The 17822-nt window shown below is 36.0% G+C and overlaps 1 protein-coding gene across 5 annotated transcripts in view; it reads right to left on the bottom strand.

Moving 5' to 3' along the window:
- Nucleotides 1-11471: 11471 nt before the first annotated feature.
- Nucleotides 11472-17822, bottom strand: part of TMEM196 (transmembrane protein 196) — a 56289-nt gene continuing 49938 nt past the window's right edge. For 3 of the 5 annotated variants that reach the window (XM_015080642.3, XM_015080651.3, XM_027072038.2), the window contains exons 4-5: nt 17144-17217; nt 11472-14223 (exon numbers count right to left, since the gene is read on the bottom strand). In XM_015080642.3, the coding sequence (XP_014936128.1) occupies nt 14217-14223; nt 17144-17217 (81 nt within the window). In that variant the 3' untranslated portion in view covers nt 11472-14216. The remainder of the gene's footprint in view (nt 14224-17143; nt 17218-17822) is intronic. The other 2 variants (XM_015080663.3, XM_015080657.3) reach the window with 1 other exon arrangement.

Raw genomic sequence — 17822 nt, 5'->3', positions numbered from 1 at the left:
ACCGCCTATCTCCGGACGCCGGGTTTCTCCGTCATCCGCCAGCTGGCACGCCCCTAGGAAATTTCTCTCCTTCAGATGCATTACGCACTTCTGACCAGCAGAGGGCAACCGCTCTTTCGACTGGGTAGCTAGGAGTCTGAGCGAATTGGAACGTGCTCCAAGGCAGGGCTGGCAAACCTACGTTTTCGCGAACGTCCTCGGTAGAGTTAGTATGTAGGTGTAACAGGGATTCACGCTTTGATAATTTCCCGTAGTAACGTGGTTTGGTAAATTTTACAAGCGTGGACAGTACAGTAATAAATTTTAATATATTTAGGGAGTATATTTTCTGCAGGAAATTCAATCCTAAAAAGCAGCCCAGATGCCTCAAATACAATACATCTGAAAATAAAACCATCATCTCTCTCATCCCGCTTCTCTCTTCATTCTGTAATAACTAACTCAGGAAATCTTACCACCATTTTCCAAATGGCTCAGTCCAGCTGTCAACCTTGGAGCCTCTCTTGTACACTCAAATATCAAATCAGCCCAAGGCTTGTGGGGTCCAAAGTGGAAACATCAGTCTACTGGGATACTTCTCTCCGCTCTCGCTTCCAAAACTACAGAAGTGCCTGTGGATGGTCAAGAGGACACTCAGAGCACCTTCTCCGAAACGAAAATGTAACCATGACTTGTCCCCATGCATGCCCCATTTTTCTAAGGATAATACAGATTCCTTAATATGGCTCTTAAGTTACTTACAAGACCATATTAGGATCTGCTGTCAGCCCAGGAGTTAGATTTATCACACTTCCCATTTTACATTATCTGCTAGTCACCACCCATATTCATTCACTTTTAGCTTGCTCCCTCTCTTTTTCTCGGTTTCTGCTACCTGGTGGGAATACAGTAGTTTCTCTCATATGGGAAAACTCTAGCTTAGATTCTGCATTCTGTTCCTCTGCAGTTTACTACCACCCTACCTCTCCCTGCCCCCCACATAAGGATTAGTTAGGTCCCCCATCTTTGTAAATTACTACCTTCAAGCACTTGTTTTTATGTTAATTTTATGTCAGTTGCCTGTTGGCCTTCCTTCAAAGACTCCAAGCTCACTAAGGCAGGAACCATGATAACTGTCTTCTTCACCACTGCAACTCCCCTATGACTCAAAATAGCCAAAGCGTAGGAAATAAATATGGGGTAGTTTTATAACCCTTTACATGCTCGTAAGACATTTGCTTGTTTGATTTTGAAAATTGTTTTCTAGGGGCGCCTGGGTGGCTCAGTCCATTGAGCGTCCGACTTCGCTCAGGCCATGATCTCGCGGCTCATGGGTTCGAGCCCCGCATCGGCTCTGTGCTGACAGCTCAGAGCCTGGAGCCTGCTTCTGATTCTGCGTCTCCCTCTCTCTCTGCCCCAACCCACTCGCATTCTGTCTCTGTCTCTCTCAAAAATAAATAAATATTTAAAAAAATAAAAAAAAAAACTGTTTTCTACTTTTTAGTTTTTTTTTTTTTTTAAGTCCTATCTTGATTGTTGGTTGCTATCCACAATCTGCATGATTTGAAAGAGGGAGAAGGTGATCTAGCCTACACAAAAATGTTCACCATTATGGAGTTACTTTAGCAAATCCACCTGTTTCACCTACCATGCAGGGAGGAAGGAAACAAGTACAATGAGATTCCCCCCACCTATCTCCCATCTCACACAAATCCACAAATTTCCTTTGATCAAGGGCCTATAGATAGACTGTACCTTTGTCTTTTGGTCTAAAATTTGATCAAAGTGACATGGGAAGTCAGGCATTGGTGTTCCCTGTTTCATGAAAAGCCCTGTCAAGTCAAAGTCATCAAACGTGCTAAGAAAACCCCTTTTCTATAAGGAGAAGAGAGAAGGTTAGATGTGACTTTGACTCTATGTCCACTGACCCCAAAGAAAAAGAGAAAAATGTCTCTGCAACTATCTTTTTTACCATTGACCTCTTCTTCTCTAACACATGCACACACTCTATATTATGTTAGTTTCTATTCCTCAAAATCAGTGAATCCCTGGAGCAATATAAATGTGCAATAGTTGGTAGTTTGCTGAAATAAATTACAATGTAATTTGTGGCATATGCTCTGATTTTTATAGAAAATATGCACATTTATATGATTAGAAAAGAATCTGGATGTATAAATTCTGTGTTAGTTATCTGGAGGGTGAATTGCTTTTTAAAATTGTGTGAATTTTCACATATTATTGTAATGAGTATGCATTGTTTTATATCTTTAAAAAGTAGAAAATCAAGAAAAGGTTCCCATTGTTGACGATTTTGGTTGTTGTAAGATATACTCAATTTGTAAACAGTTTAATATAGTGCAACGCAAGGAGCCTTGGGTGATAAAGTTACACTGAGTCTGAGTCCTGGCTCTGCCGCTTACTAGATGTGTGGCATTGGGCAAGTACTTTTTTTTTTTTTAATAAAAATCTGAAATTGTTAGAGTAGACTTTACTGAAGAAATGGAATTAGTAAGTTTGAACTATGTGTAAAGGTTTACATAAGGTAGTTTCATATAAAGGGCAATTCAGATAAAAATGCCTTTGCATCGGTTGGCTTTTGCTGCATAACAAACCACCCTCAAATTGGGTGGCTTTAATAACAATCACTAATTCAGTTCAACATTCTGTGAGTACAAATTTGGGCTGGGCTCAGCTGGACTCACTCAAGCGTCTGTAGTCAGCGGTGGGTGGTCCATGTGTCTCATCCTCCAACGGGCTAGAGTAGCCTTGTTTGCCTGGCAGCTGTGTACTTTTTGGAGCAAGAGAGAGTGAAGGAGTGCACCAGAGAAAACATGGCCTCTTGCACAATGCAGTCCAATGCATGAAATACTTATGATCTCAAGTACTTTGTCCTTTGCCTAAGAAAGGATCCAGGGCTACTTCTATCATATACCAGGTGTGCACGGGAAGTCCCTAAAAGTGCCCCTGCTTGTCATACAGTAATAACAGTCCTGACAAGAAGAGTTTCATCTCCCTTATGCATTAATTTTATGAAATCATTAGCATGAATGATGATTTCATCAACATCACCACGATCATCATCACCACAGCTAAACTTTATGATAAAACTGCCGGGCACTGTGGTAAGTGCCTTAAACTAATCACCAACACAGAATCTTTATGCACTTATTACCATTATTAACTATTTTTACAGATGAGGAGACTACAGTCTAGGGAAGATTTTAAAATGTTGGCCCCATGAAGGTTGCAATCCTGTCTGTATTGTTAAAAGCTGAAGGCCTACTGCCTAGCACATATTTCTTGAGTGAGCAAATGAATGAGTTTTCCAAGGATACACAGCTGCTAATCAAGGAAGCTAACCCAGGCATGACTCATTCCAGGCAAAACTCACGCTTTGAATCCCTAAAAATCCTCACTTTTCCTATACACAGGGCCAAAGATGATAAAGGAAGAAATCTTAAGAGTCAAGAAAATGGTGGCTGATTTTAGTTGGCCTCTGCCTAAAAACAAACGGTAAAGTGGGAATCAGATCAAACTGGTAAATAATACCTTTTTAACAGGCTTGGCAAGATGTCAAAGAAGCACCACTTTGGGCCAAAGTGTGAGTGCTAGCCGTCTTGCAGACAGTAATTCAGACAATGTGGCACAGCGGGTAGGAAGGGTAGGAACCGGGTGCAAGAGTCTGCTGGTTTGGATCTCAGTCCTGCCTCATTCACCCTGGACAACATGTCTACTCTTTTTAAACTTCAACTTCCCAGTCTGCAGTGTAGGAGTATAATGATAGGGAGAAGCTGCAAGGAGTAAATGAGATAATGACAGTGTGATACTGAACATGGTGACTGGCCTATAGTAAGTGCTTAATAATATAGGCATGTTGGAGTCCATGAGCGACACTTCAGGTATAATATGCCTGGTGCAGCCTGATTAAGGCTGTAAAGCTGACTTTGTGAACAGGAGCTATGACTTCTTTGGATGAAGAGTGAGGCAGAGCCCTGGATCTAAGAGGAAAATTCATGTAACAGTATGAATAAACTGGAGAATAACTTGGCCCCATCTCCATGAATGAATTTTGTTTGTTTTGCTTTGGTGTTACTAGCATGATTAGTTTCAGCTCCTCATCAATGTACTTACCCCTTTAAACAATTTATATACATAAACATTTGATTCAGCTTACAACAGAGTTCAAGATAATATCCTCTTAAAATATTTTACTGATAAAATTCACTGTAGATACGAACTATGTTTACTGAGATACCAATTTGCAATTTCCTTTGTCAGTAGGAAGAATAAAATAGCTTCAGTACAAACACACTGTTTGAAATAAAAATGTGTTTTGGGAAATAAGTTTTTAGTAGTTAAATAAATTGAAAACTACAGTACTTTGGGGGAAAATGCATGTTTAAAATTTGCCTAATGGGTTTTGGAAATGAAACAAACCTAAGGGGCGCCTGGGTGGCGCAGTCGGTTAAGCGTCCGACTTCAGCCAGGTCACGATCTTGCGGTCCGGGAGTTCGAGCCCCGCGTCAGGCTCTGGGCTGATGGCTCAGAGCCTGGAGCCTGTTTCCGATTCTGTGTCTCCCTCTCTCTCTGCCCCTCCCCCGTTCATGCTCTGTCTCTCTCTGTCCCAAAAATAAATAAACGTTGAAAAAAAATTAAAAAAAAAAAAGAAACAAACCTAAGTCTGAACCTATACTAATAGATCAATTAGCTGTTGGTTGATGTCCAATTAGCTATTCTTGTAATTCACAAAATGTGTCAGCAGATGGCATATGTGAGCTTTAAATTTGTAAAGTTTCGCGTTAGCCTAAAGTACTGCAGGAATGGCAAGAATCAAGGCAAATATTTATTGGTGGCTTGTTTTTAACCTACAATCCTTAAAAAAGGAACTGGCATAAATTTTTAACTCTGAAAGCTCTTCCTATTTGCTTATTAGATTGCTTAACTGACGGATTGTGCACTGTGCTTACACTGAGGGAAAAAAAGAAGACATTGTATTTTATTGAATTTGCTAGATTTTATATTTTGCAAACTATAGCTATTGCTGAAAATACATAAAAATGAAGTAATTCAGATGTGTCTGTCTGTAAGTTAAGACACAACTGCTTTAATAACGTTTTGTTTTATTGGTAGTGAAACCATACCCCAGAGGATTAATGAGGTTGAAACTAGCAGTTTAAAGCTTGTTTTTCAGAGAACTAATTTCCCCTAACAAGCTATTGTGTTTTTTCAGACCCTACTAACAAATTCATTAGCTGTCTCTGCAGAAACCTGGACCCAAGTTCAACTGATATGGCTCCTTACCTTGATATAAGGAGTCCAAGTCCCCATCCAGTTGATAGCGGCTCTCGGCTCTTGGAGCATGCCCATAGTCCTTTCTCCTTGTCCTAAAACAATCTCCTGACATCAGGGGCTGAATTCTGCCTCCTTGCTGTCAAGTCTCCACCCCAAAGTGAACATGGGATATATATTACATATATGTCTGCTCAGTGCACATACCCCATCTTTCTTCATGAATAGTCATAAGTTTTCCTGCCCTTTTCATTAATATGTAATCTCAATCCCCATGATTATAAAAACCTCGCTCTTTTCCCCTTCAGGGGGGTGGATTTAAGACTTGTCCTCTGGTCTCCAGGTTTGGCTGCCTCTTGAATAAACCCTCTCCTTGCTACACACCTGATGTCTCAGTGATTGGCATTGCTGTGCATCCATCAGGAAGATGGATTTGGGTTTGGTTCCAATGGCTCTGCCTGTCATCAGCATCACCTGATATATGGTTGGAAATACAAATTCTTAGGCCTCACCTTAGGCTTACTGCATTAGAGCTCTGGGGATATAGCTCAGTAATCTGTTTACCAGGCCCTACAGGTGATTGTAATACCTGCTGAAGTTTAAGAACCAGTGCCTTGAACAAAATTTGAATTATGGGAGAGACTCTGGACTGATCATTTTTATTCAGATATAATTGACATAAATGCAGTAATAATTAACAATGTAGTTGATTATTTCTTTCATGTGATTTAGTGTTCACACACAGTAAAGTTCACAAAATAAGGAACATAAAATAGTACACAATTTGCATAGACTCAGAGACATAGAATGCTGTTGCTTAATTGTCACACATTTCCTATACTGAATGAAAATTTGTTTATGTTCCCTACTAGACTGTACTAAAAGGGATAAATTATGGTAAATTGTGTGTTGGAACTTACCTAAACTAACAAAATTAAGTCAAAATATGATTATTTCCAAGGAGTAGAGAACGATCTTCAGGAAGGAAGGAAAATAATTACCTATAAAGGGAATTTGTATTAACACGTGTGCATGTTCCGTGCTCTCTCAGGCATAGTTAATTCCCTGCAATTTTGTTACTGCAATAAGAGTCGCAACTATTTAATTTAACCACAAACAGGATTGCCTGGGTGGTTCAGTCGGTTAAACAGCCCACTTTGGCTCAGGTCATGATCTCCTGGTTCACGAGTTTGAACCCAGCATGGAGCTATGTGCTGACAGTGCAGAGCCTGGAGCCTGCTTCAGATCTTGTGTTTCCATCTCTCTCTGCCCTCCCCTGCTCCCACTCTGTCTCCCTCTCTCTTTCTCTCTCTCAAAATTAAATTAATTAGTTACAAATATACACAGGCCACGTTTTCATTTGTAAATAAGAGAAGTTATGCAAAAATTGTTTATCACTGTGATAATTTTATTATAAATACTGTTTTGCCTCAATTACCTTCCTACCTGAAAATGTTTTTATTAATTTTTGTGTTAATTCAGAATTTCTCAACGAACACATAAACTTCTGGTTCCCATGAAGAGGCAGTGTTTATTCAACTTCTGCAGTCTAAACGCAACCTGTCTTCTTGTCCATAAGGCATAAACACAATTTTTACAGTTTTAATAAATGGATTATTTGTAAATCACATTAGATTCTCACTCTCTAACAATGGAATTATTTGTGTCTTTCTCACTTGTGTGGTAACCAGATACAATAATGTTCAAACATCCTCCCTGATCTTTATGCTTGGATTTTACCTCTTGGCTGTAGTTGAGATTCTCTGATTATTACCTAAGAATATGTATTATATTTGTGTATTATAATTCAATAGATAGATCTAGATATATACATATATAATTTAAAATATGGACTTTGATAAAAATCATACTAATTTTCAGCTCTACTTACCTGAGGTTGCAAGTATCTATCTAGGTATCAATTATTAACAGGAAGGCAACTACATACCATTTGGATGAAAGATTCTAGTTAAAAAGGATTGGTTTAAACAGTAAAATGAGGATTATACTTTCTAGCTCCATCCATGTTGTTGCAAATAACAAGACTTCGTTCTTTTTTATGGCTGAATAATATCCCACTATATATATATAGATATATATATATATATGGTGTATGTGTGTATATATATATATATATTTCATATCTTCTTTATCCAATCATCTATTTTTTTACAGATATTTATTTTTAGATATTTTTTTAGATATTTATTTATTCTTGAGAGAGAGATCACAAGCAGGGCAGGGGCAGAGAGAGAGGGAGACACAGTATGTGAAGCAGGCTCTAGGCTCTGAGCTGTCAGCATAGAGCCCGATGCAGGGCTCAAACCCACAAGAGGTGAAATCATGACCTGAGCCAAAGTCGGACGCTTAACTGACCTAGCCACCTAGGCGCCCCTATCCATTCATCTATTGATGCATACTTGGGTTGCTTCCATCATTTGGCTATTGTAAATAATACTTCTATAAACATGGGATTCATGTATCCCTTTGAAGTAGTGTTTTTGTTTTTTTTTTTTTTTTTTTTTTGGGTAAATACCCAATAGCACAATTAAATTAACTCCAAGATTCACACTGAAAGGGGCATTTCTGGCTGAGAAGGACCAGTGACTAATGAAAGCAACCCCTTGTGTCTCACTTGCCCTTGATTCCTGCTGTCATGCACCATATCAGCGCTAGAGTCACACCTACAGTGTTCCTTGAATGAAACCTCTTTTTCCAATTCTTTGGCACAAGGGAATAGGTTAAGCTAGAGATTTAAAAGAAGAAAAAGATACTGCAAGAAAAGAACATATCTGATATATGACGGCAAAATTTTGTTCAGGACAAAATTAATTTTCTCTGGAGCTTACTGACTTAATCCCCCGATGAAACCCAGGAAAGGAATAATCTTGCCTCAGTTTCTCACTTCTAGCTCCCTGCCTGTCTCCAATGATCTCATACATTTTCCAACCTTTGTATATTCAAGGTATGGAGAGCTCACGTTTTCTGTTTACTTATCTGGGATCCTTCTTCTGAATTCCGTTTCCTACTGGAGCACCTGTCTGTTTACCAGGTGACTAGCATTTTTGTTGAAGCCGCTTCTGTCACCACTAGCTGCTGCTGGCTGGATTTCACTAGTTGATTCAGAAGTAGGGAGTCCTGTTAAACAAACCTGGGTGCCTTGAGTAAAGCGTAGTCAAACTTGACAACTACAGAGATAAGGTTTCAGGTCCAAGTGCAGGAACTAAAAACTGAAATCAAAGCACTGTCACAAAACCAGAAATTTGGATCTGAAATCAAAAGAAGCAGAACAAATAAAGGGCAGTGGATCCCAGGGGTTGGAGTTGTGGTTTGTTTTATGGACTTAAGGGTGTACAAATTGCATTATTTGGTTGAATAGCTTTAAGATTCATGGGTACAACCAGAAATGACCTTATCTTTCAGGTGAAATATAAATGTCTTACCGCTTTATCCATATTTCATATTAAATAAGTTATATTAATATGATAGAGGAATATTCACATTTAGAGACAATGTACATTATATAGGACTTGACCAAAGGCTACCTTTCACCTGCTGCACTACCATCCTTTCTTTTGATAGATAGCAATAGGCTAATATCACAATGATTTATGATGACTTAAAAAATATCCTCTCCAACAGTTTTTTTATTATAAAAGAACTAGAGCCTTTTAAAATTAAATTAAATTTAAAAATGTATTTTGTCTCAGAGATTTGATGCAGAAGTGATTAATAAAATAAATAGAAAAGACACAGAAGTCCAGATCTCAAAAGACTTTTTAGATAGTATTGAGGGGGAGTGAACATCTAGACAGCATAGGGCCCTTAGAGTGTATTTATATGAATAAAACCTTCCTTGGCTGGTTTACAATTAGGGACAGAACAAGGGATGATAGAGCCCCCCACAAAGGAATCTGCCGCTTTTCTTTCCAGAGCAATGATCTTGGAGAGCCCAAGGGACATCTTCCAGTCCTCCATCGGGATGCTGTGAAATGGCATTTGAGGACCTCTTAGTGAGTAGGTGAGGACAAATATCTTGATTAATTAATACAAGGAGAAGTCATGAGTCCTGATTCGTTGAGGCTAATCAAACACTTGCGCATTTGACAAGATCTTAGGATTTTCTGTGGGGCTTCAGACAACTTCTAGAGTCTCTCTGGCAATTTTCAGTAACAAAATACATAATGGCTTTTGGGGTGGGGCTTGTAACGTATTGTGTGGCTAAGAGAGTAGAGCCCTTGGGTGCTAATGAAGAAAAACTCTGAAATCAAAAGTCCCTAGTTGATGTGAAGGAAAGTAAAGATGGATCCTAGTTCTTAAAGATTTCCAGTTAAATGAAGGCTATATGCCTATAACTAGTTAATGTAGAAAATATCAAACTATTAAAATTTTAAATACATTTGTTCAGATGTATGGTTTGACTTTTTACAATATGTTCCTGTATATTTACATTCCTGGTAAAAGACCTTTTGTATTCAGTAAATAATTTTCCTGGAAAAAAAGAGGAAAAAAAAAACCCTTTTGTATAATTTTACTAGGCATCCACATTTCCAGAAATTTCTGAATTGGTTTCCTCCGCTCTGAGTAACTCACAACCTGTGATTTATGGTTTTGGAATAACTGAATTTCTTGGCTGTCATATACTTTGAATTAAAAAATATCACATATGTTTCCAGAAAATGATTTAAGGGAGACAAGAGTGAAGTGATGCCAAGTTCTGAAACTTTATTTGGAAACTGTGTTCTAACCAAATGGTACTTAAGATGCTCTCTCTGAATTTCTAGAACGTGTTTGCTAAATCATCTTTGAAAATGTAGCCTTGGACATACGGTTTCTGAACATGCCACTTTTGAGCTAAGTCAATAAAAAAGTGGAGGGCAGCATATTTTTCTCACCTTCCCAAGCATAAGAAATGCAGAATTTTTCATTGACGCATGGTAATAGGCTGAATAAATTTCTTCAAAAATGGGAGTTACACATCTCATTTTACCTGTTAAACATAAAATATTTAGTTATTTAGTGGAATCTTTCATGAACAGATTTAAACATGAAATCTCTATAGCAACTTTTAGACTTTATAATGGGCTTGGCCTACTATATATATGTGTGTGTGTGTGTCTGTGTGTGTGTCTGTGTGTGTGTCTGTGTGTGTGTATACTGTATATATACTGTATATATATATACACACACATACATACATACATATATACTGTATATATATGGCAGTTTTTTTCAGTCCATGGATTTAACTGGTTCATCAACTTCAAATTCCATGGAGACTTTACTGATTCTTTTCACATATTTTATTGTAATGATAATTGGCTGACTGAGGGTTGGGGACAGTTCCCCTCTGTGTGCTTTTGATTAGCATTGTCCAGTAGAACTTTCTGAGAAATATTCTATAACTGTTGTTCATATGTGGCTATTCAAGCACTTTGAATGTGGTTAGTTCAACTGAGAAACTGAACATTTAATTTTGTTTTGATTAATTTATACATATATTTAATCACACATGCTTAGATTAGTGGCTACTTTATTAGATAATATAGGTAGACCTTAGAACAGTGAACTTATGATCCTGAGCAATTCAAGTCTACATTTGTAAGTAGCATTAACATTGGCTGCTCTGGATTGTATTAAAGGGTTTTCCTCACTGGTTCTAAATTAGGGGGCAATATTACCTGCCAAAGAGGCGAAAATTTGTTAGGACATTTTTGGTTATTACAGCTGGGGTATCCTCTTGACATTTAGTGGATGGGGACCAGAGATGCTTAATGACCTGAAATGCAAAGGACAGTCTGTACAATGAATTACTGTCTACCCCAAATGCCAGTAGCAACCTTTTGACAGACACAGGTCAGCGGAGTTCTCTGAATATTGTGGTTTCATTTGTGAGATCCCCTACAACTTCAGTCCTATTTATAGCTAAATCTGTCTCTTATAATGTGTATCTTATTAACTCCTGCCTCCTCCAGACCTCACTTTCTTATGTGAATCTTGTCCTGTATCTTCAACCACTCCCTCTCTATATTTCAACAGACTTCAGTGTCTCCTATCTCATAAAATAGCTTTTCTGAATACCGTATCCACTACTGGGACTCTTGCTGCCTCTTCGTGCACAGCATCCTGTCCCCTGCCAATCTCAGAACCTATTGGGAGAAACTACTTTTTCATGATGAAAAGAAAGTTCACACCATATGTAGTTTCAAAGCACACCATTTTATTACATAGACATATCCATAGAGTCATCATACCATGTTCCACTTCTAAACGATTGTATATATATGTGTGTATGTGTGTTTATACATATATGCACATATATGTTTAAAATTTTCCAGAGTCCACTTTTATTCTTTTATGCTTCTAATAACTGCATCTTTTTGTAGCTAGTCTCTATAGCACACCACCACACTAGTTTCACATATTTTTTTCCTAACTTACTTTCTCCCAAGGGTAGGCTCATACTAAAACTGTAATGCAGTCACTTAAAATGTTCTAGTTCATAGCTCAATTTATTGTGAAAATTAAATTTTCAGCTACTTGAACAATGTCTTCCTAACTTCCCCTGTTTAATTCAGAAAGAATCGCTATAAATCACAAATAAATCCCTCTAAATAACTGAGCCCTGAAAATACTGGGTTAAAATAACTACATTTAAAGACATATCTATACTTGGTTATATACACTGTAGACTATGTGGATAATTGTAATGATAGCATCTCTTCGTAACTCTATATCAAAGCAATGAGATGCTTACTTTTGTCCTTTGATGGGTGATTTCATAGATTATTTCAAAAGGCATTAAAACATCTTACTGATGTATTATAACTCTGTATTATACAAACACGTCTACAAAGAAATGCCACCTAAAATTAGAGTCAGTGGTTATTCCTTCAGTACAAAACTACATCCTTGTGTAAGTTCAGTAGAGCCAGATATATACAAAATATCTGCATTGTATAGTTTATATTTTCAGTGACAATGATTATGCCTGTTTGTGGCATCAATAGAAGAGTGATAATGTTGATTCACTATTGAGGTTGCATTTATGGGCAACTTTTGTAATGTGCTGGATAAAGAAGTTATTCATATGAGTTAGAAGACTTCAAACACTACACCAACCATAGTTCAGTTATTTCTTTTGATTATATACAGCCAGAATTTTCTTATGAGTTGACTTAAATGGGGCAGGTGATGATCATGTTGCTCTAAAACTAAAATACCTTCAGATTTCCATTAACTGGAATTATTATTTTGTTATAATTAAAACCCATATTTTGTTTCTAAATTATAACATGTTCTCATCCTGAACATTAAAGGTTGAATTTACCTATGGCTCAATAAGTAACTCATAAAAATGACTTGAAAACTGACTAGCTTTGGGGACAAAATAAAAGTATACAATACAGTGAGAATTACATATTTTAAAATATTACATTTTTAAAATCTATTACCAGAGGTTTTATTCTCATAAATATGTCAAAGACTATGCTATTTTCTTGCCTATTCATTTTGTCATAGATTTCTATTTTAACATTCCATTATGGAAGATTTAAATCTAGCTATATAAATGTAGGCCTATTTCCTTCTACAAAGAACTCTTTCAGGTTCTTTGAATAAATGTATTTTTAAAAATGGTCTGTATTGTTTCATGTAAACTATAAAGTTAAAAAAACTAAATTAAGTTCTACCAAAGCTAATTATAACTTTACCTTTTGGGCATACATCATCGGGGTTGTAAGGTGTTGAAATATAAGTATCATGAATAATCACAAGTCATTATGTTTATATTTATAAGGTGGAAGTATGTGATTTAAAGTTGTTATGTTTATAAATCAGTATTGATCATTGTTATTACATAAATACCCTAAAAGTAAAATAGCCAAATAAGTAATCTATCTTTATACTACCCTATTCAGATATCTCAACTCCATAAATGTCAGTCACAATGAAATTTACACACAGCAGACATAATAAAAAGAATAAAATGAACAAATTTAGTAGAAATCAAATGTGTGATTTTGTGGGCATATAAAAGCCTTGAAAAATTGCTTTCCCATATATTTGGGGATAGAATCTTGATAATATCCCAACAAGTATTATAATTTCTTTTTGACTACCTATTTACATTCATGAGTGCTATAAATATATGCTGTATATATTTTCTATATTTACAGTATATGTACACACACACACTTTATTTTATTCTTAGGCTCATTCATGAACATGCAGATCAATCTGCACGGTATAATGAAAGCATATTTATTTTCCTTAAATGATGTTCATTTATAATTTTTCACTCTTGTGCAAAAATGCAAAAATATCATACAGATTAGCATTGTCTCTCTCTAAAAAAATTCTTGTTTATGTTTTTGGTTTTTTTTATCATTTACAAATAAATTATGAAATATAGTTCATTCACAAATTGGAAATAATTATAATGTTTTTACAACAAGGCATTGCTGAGGTTTTGAATTGTGGTATTCTTGAAGCCATTGTCTTTCAAAACAAAGACATCAGTAGGTTATTGTTACTTCTTGATATTTGTACTTTTGATTATTTATATGAAATATATCATTACAAATCTAACACTCATGCTAGTCAAATAGTGGTTTTGTAGAATATGAATCTGCTTATTCCTCTTTTTTTTTTTTCCTGAAAAGTCTTTAGAACAATCTGGAAATTCTGCTAAAATTACTGCATTACTGAAGGCTTCACCCAATAAAAAAGCTGGAGAAATAAATGAGGCAAAACTGTGGGAGAATAATTACAGTGGGTGCTCAAGAGAGATAACAGCAAATGCAAGAACTGTTGTAATTTTATCTCCTAGTCCTTTGGTATTTCCTTTCCTCATGAAAATCCTAAAAAATGTTCAGTTCTTTAAAACATTGATTATACTCTTCCATTAAATATCAGTTGTGGTCCTCCATTGCTCATGTTGTCTGTCATTTCCTGTTAGAAAAAATAAGATGAATTAGTTAAAGTTTACTTCCAGAGTAAGATACTGATTTGGTTAATGAATTTCCAAAACAAATTTCAAGCCACTGAACAACTTGTTGAGTTTTGGGGAAGGACAAGGATTGATATTGTTGTTGCATTTGAGAAAATGAAATTTCATGGCATCTTGGAGCACATGAAAATGCTGAAATGATAGTCTGTTAGACCAAAGTCTTCTACACACAAAAACAGTTTAATCTGTCCCCAGTGCCCTGAGTCTCTCCTTTTGTTCCTCAACTTTATTTTGGAAATACCTCACCTAGAAACTAGATGATTAAGCCTATGCACATTGCATATTGCATAGGCTTCTCTGCTGAGCATATCAACAAAGTGCCAACATATTCTAGGGGTTACCTTATTCTATAGAAAAATGGGTGGCCTTTTAGGCCCACAAGGCGATCATTGCTTATATGTAATGGTGGGTTACTAATAAATCACAATAATTGGTTTTCATGACACTATCAATGCTACAGTGAAAAAAAAAAACCAACCAACCAAACAGTAAAACCTCAACATGTTTTTTAAGGGATCAATTACTAAGATGTTAATAAGGAAAACTACATGGAAGGCAAACGAAATTTAGATATAATGGATGAACTAACATAAGTTCCATTTGCAATTTTAGAAAATGTTAATTTTAAAAAAATTTAGATGTTTTGAATTCATGTTTATTGAACAGTAAAATCTTCCCTAAACATTAAAGAAATATGAGGAGATATGAAGCCCATTCCCATTTATAATATTAGTATACCATATTATAAAGAATATTTAGGCAAAAAATATCTAAAAGAATTTTACACTTTAACAAGCCTATTTGCAAAATATATAGTAAATAAAGTTCAAATCAAAATTATTTGCTCATTTATCTCAAGCCCATCAGTTTATATCTAATTGCTATTTGGGTGAATTGAAATTCACCATTTAAATTCACCTTTTAAGTACATTAAAAGTTAATGTACTTGCTTTTGTAAACTTTAGAAATTCTTCCAAATATTTATTTGAAAAGTAAAAAGGTATCCATGCCTTATTCTGAATCTCTTCTCTTTGAAAATTCAATATAGGAGATGTGGTAGAATAAACATTCATGCTTCTTGTATTGGGTGGTTTGGAAAGTTACTTAGGAGGATCCAGGAAGGACCGGAAGGTAGGAATTGACCTGGTTTTTAGAACTTTGCTTTTGAAAATTTTGTTGTCTTTTAAAGATTTGGTAGAGTTCCTTCCAAGAAAATTCTGAGAAAGATGACAATATGCATTGGAGACTTAACCTCTTCTTACATGAAGATTTGTCTCTCTTTGCAAAGTGCCTGGCTCCTTCCAGACCCTAGGGAGTTGTCTTATACCTGGGTATACAATGTGCCTCCTCAGTAAGGTGCCAAGGAATTACAAAGTAATAAGCCTAGAAACTCAAACTCTTTGGAGGTAAAGACTGAGGGAAAATGAAGGTCCTTCGGTGCCAGCAACCTGCTTTGGTGGCCTGGCGATGGTTCAGTCTATCTGAGTGGTTGGCTTTGCTAGAAATGTACATGGTACAAGTAAGTGTGGAAATGTGGTGGAATTGTTGCCCTGAGGTTAAGTTTATAGATAAGAAGCCTGATTTGAGGCTTCATTCATGAACTCACTGTGGGTGGCGAGATAAGATAGAAATGATTCTTCAAAAATGATCTGTAACAGAATTTACTCATTCAGCTTTCTCTATTCCTTCTATTAGTACAAAAACAATTTCCTAATGAATTTATAGAAGTAAGATTCTTAGGTACTTGTTCTCTTAAAGTGAATTTGCATTCAAAAAGTTGATTCAGGGGCACCTAAGTCAGTTAAAGGGCCAAATCCTGGTTTTGGTTCAGGTCATGATCTCATGGTTTGTGAGATCAAGTTCTGTGTCAGACTCCATGCTGACAGAACAGAGCCTGCTTGGAATTCTCTCTCTCCCACTCTCTCTGCCCCTCCCCTGCTCAGGTATGCACATTCTCCCTCTAAAAATAAATCAAATTTAAAAAAATTGGCTTAAAACCCATAAAAATTAATCTAATGTATAATATTTTATTTCAGGGTGAAGAAAAAACCCAGTGTTCAAAAATCTTACAAAAGAAAGGAGTTTTTTCTAACTAAATTCATACTAGTATGGACAAAGTAAAATCACTGATAAGAGAATACAGCATAAATTAGGTTTTAAATATATTAGCATCTTCAGTTTATTTGCAAATAGGCATGTCCAACTTAACACAAAGAATATATTCTAAATTTGGGCAGGATCAAATGGGACTATTTGCAAATGGATAAACTTTCTGCAATGGGGCCAAAGTATCTGTCTAGCTTTCTACATTTCCAATTATATTGCTTAATCAAGGCAAGAATGGTGGGTGACTAAGTTATTTTTAGCAACCAAAAATACAGGAAATAAATTTGAAATGTATCACATCAGATAATTTTATGAAAAGATGGCTTTCATATAGCATTTTTACTATATTAGTGTCAAACTTAGGTTACCTGCTCATGTAGTTTTGGCACAAGGGAGATACAGTTTGTCTGTATCAGAGTCACCTATTATTAAAAACAAAACTCTGGTCTGTGAATGATGGTATTGAGTCAGAATCATGATGTAGCAGAAAATAAAGAAGTCATGAATCATCCAAACAGAAATGTGTTTGGATGCTTATAGGAGGCTGAATATTTTAAATACTCAACCAAGTTTCAAGCTGCAAGACTCTGCCATGTAGGTTCATGTTGCGTCCTCAAAGTAGTTCTCATGAAAGCAATACTTTGAGGAACAACAGACATTACAGCAGACTGATCTGCTGACATCATGGCTTCCTAGAAGAGGCGTTGCTTCCTGCAGTGACATTACAACATGGTAACTCCCTAAAAATCAGCGTACCTTGTAGGTAACTCTGGTGTCGGGGGCACCACCGGGCAGCTGGGCAAGTCGGTTATTTCAATAGCCCTCAATCTCTAATATAAATATAACAATCATATAATAAATATTGCACATATACACAAAACAAACTAAAGCACACTAGTATACAAATAGAGAACAAAAGAGCCACTATCCAAATATATAATGATAATCTATTTTTAACAACCCATTTCTTGAAATTACCAGTCCTCCTATTTGTACTATAAAATTCTTTTCAAGAACATGTGTACATCTGTTTAAAATTGCTTTTCCACGGAACAATTTAAGAATGAATATCCAATATCTACTCTCCTTATTTGAATGTATTGACTGCATACAAAATGGAAATGCATAAAACTATAGAACAAATATTTTTTTCTTCAAGATAACATTATAAAGGAATATGCAGTAGTAACTCTTGCTACTCTTTCTTCTATCCTGTGATCATGCAGTTTTATTTCCATGATACCAAGTGAAATATGATGTGGCCATTATCTTAGCAAGTTTATTTTACAGATCTTTTATCTTTTCCTTCAGAGGTCGAGTAACAGGAACTGAATTAAGAAATATGTGCAAAATGTAACAGAAACACAGACAGCTCACTATTTGTGCTTTAAGCAATAAGTGTTGTTTCCGATATAAATGGGTTTCATGAAGCAAT

The sequence above is a fragment of the Acinonyx jubatus genome, chromosome A2 (genome assembly GCF_027475565.1).
Source record: "Acinonyx jubatus isolate Ajub_Pintada_27869175 chromosome A2, VMU_Ajub_asm_v1.0, whole genome shotgun sequence".
NCBI classification, from domain to species: domain Eukaryota; kingdom Metazoa; phylum Chordata; class Mammalia; order Carnivora; family Felidae; genus Acinonyx; species Acinonyx jubatus.
This window is presented reverse-complemented; position numbering and strand designations above follow the sequence as displayed.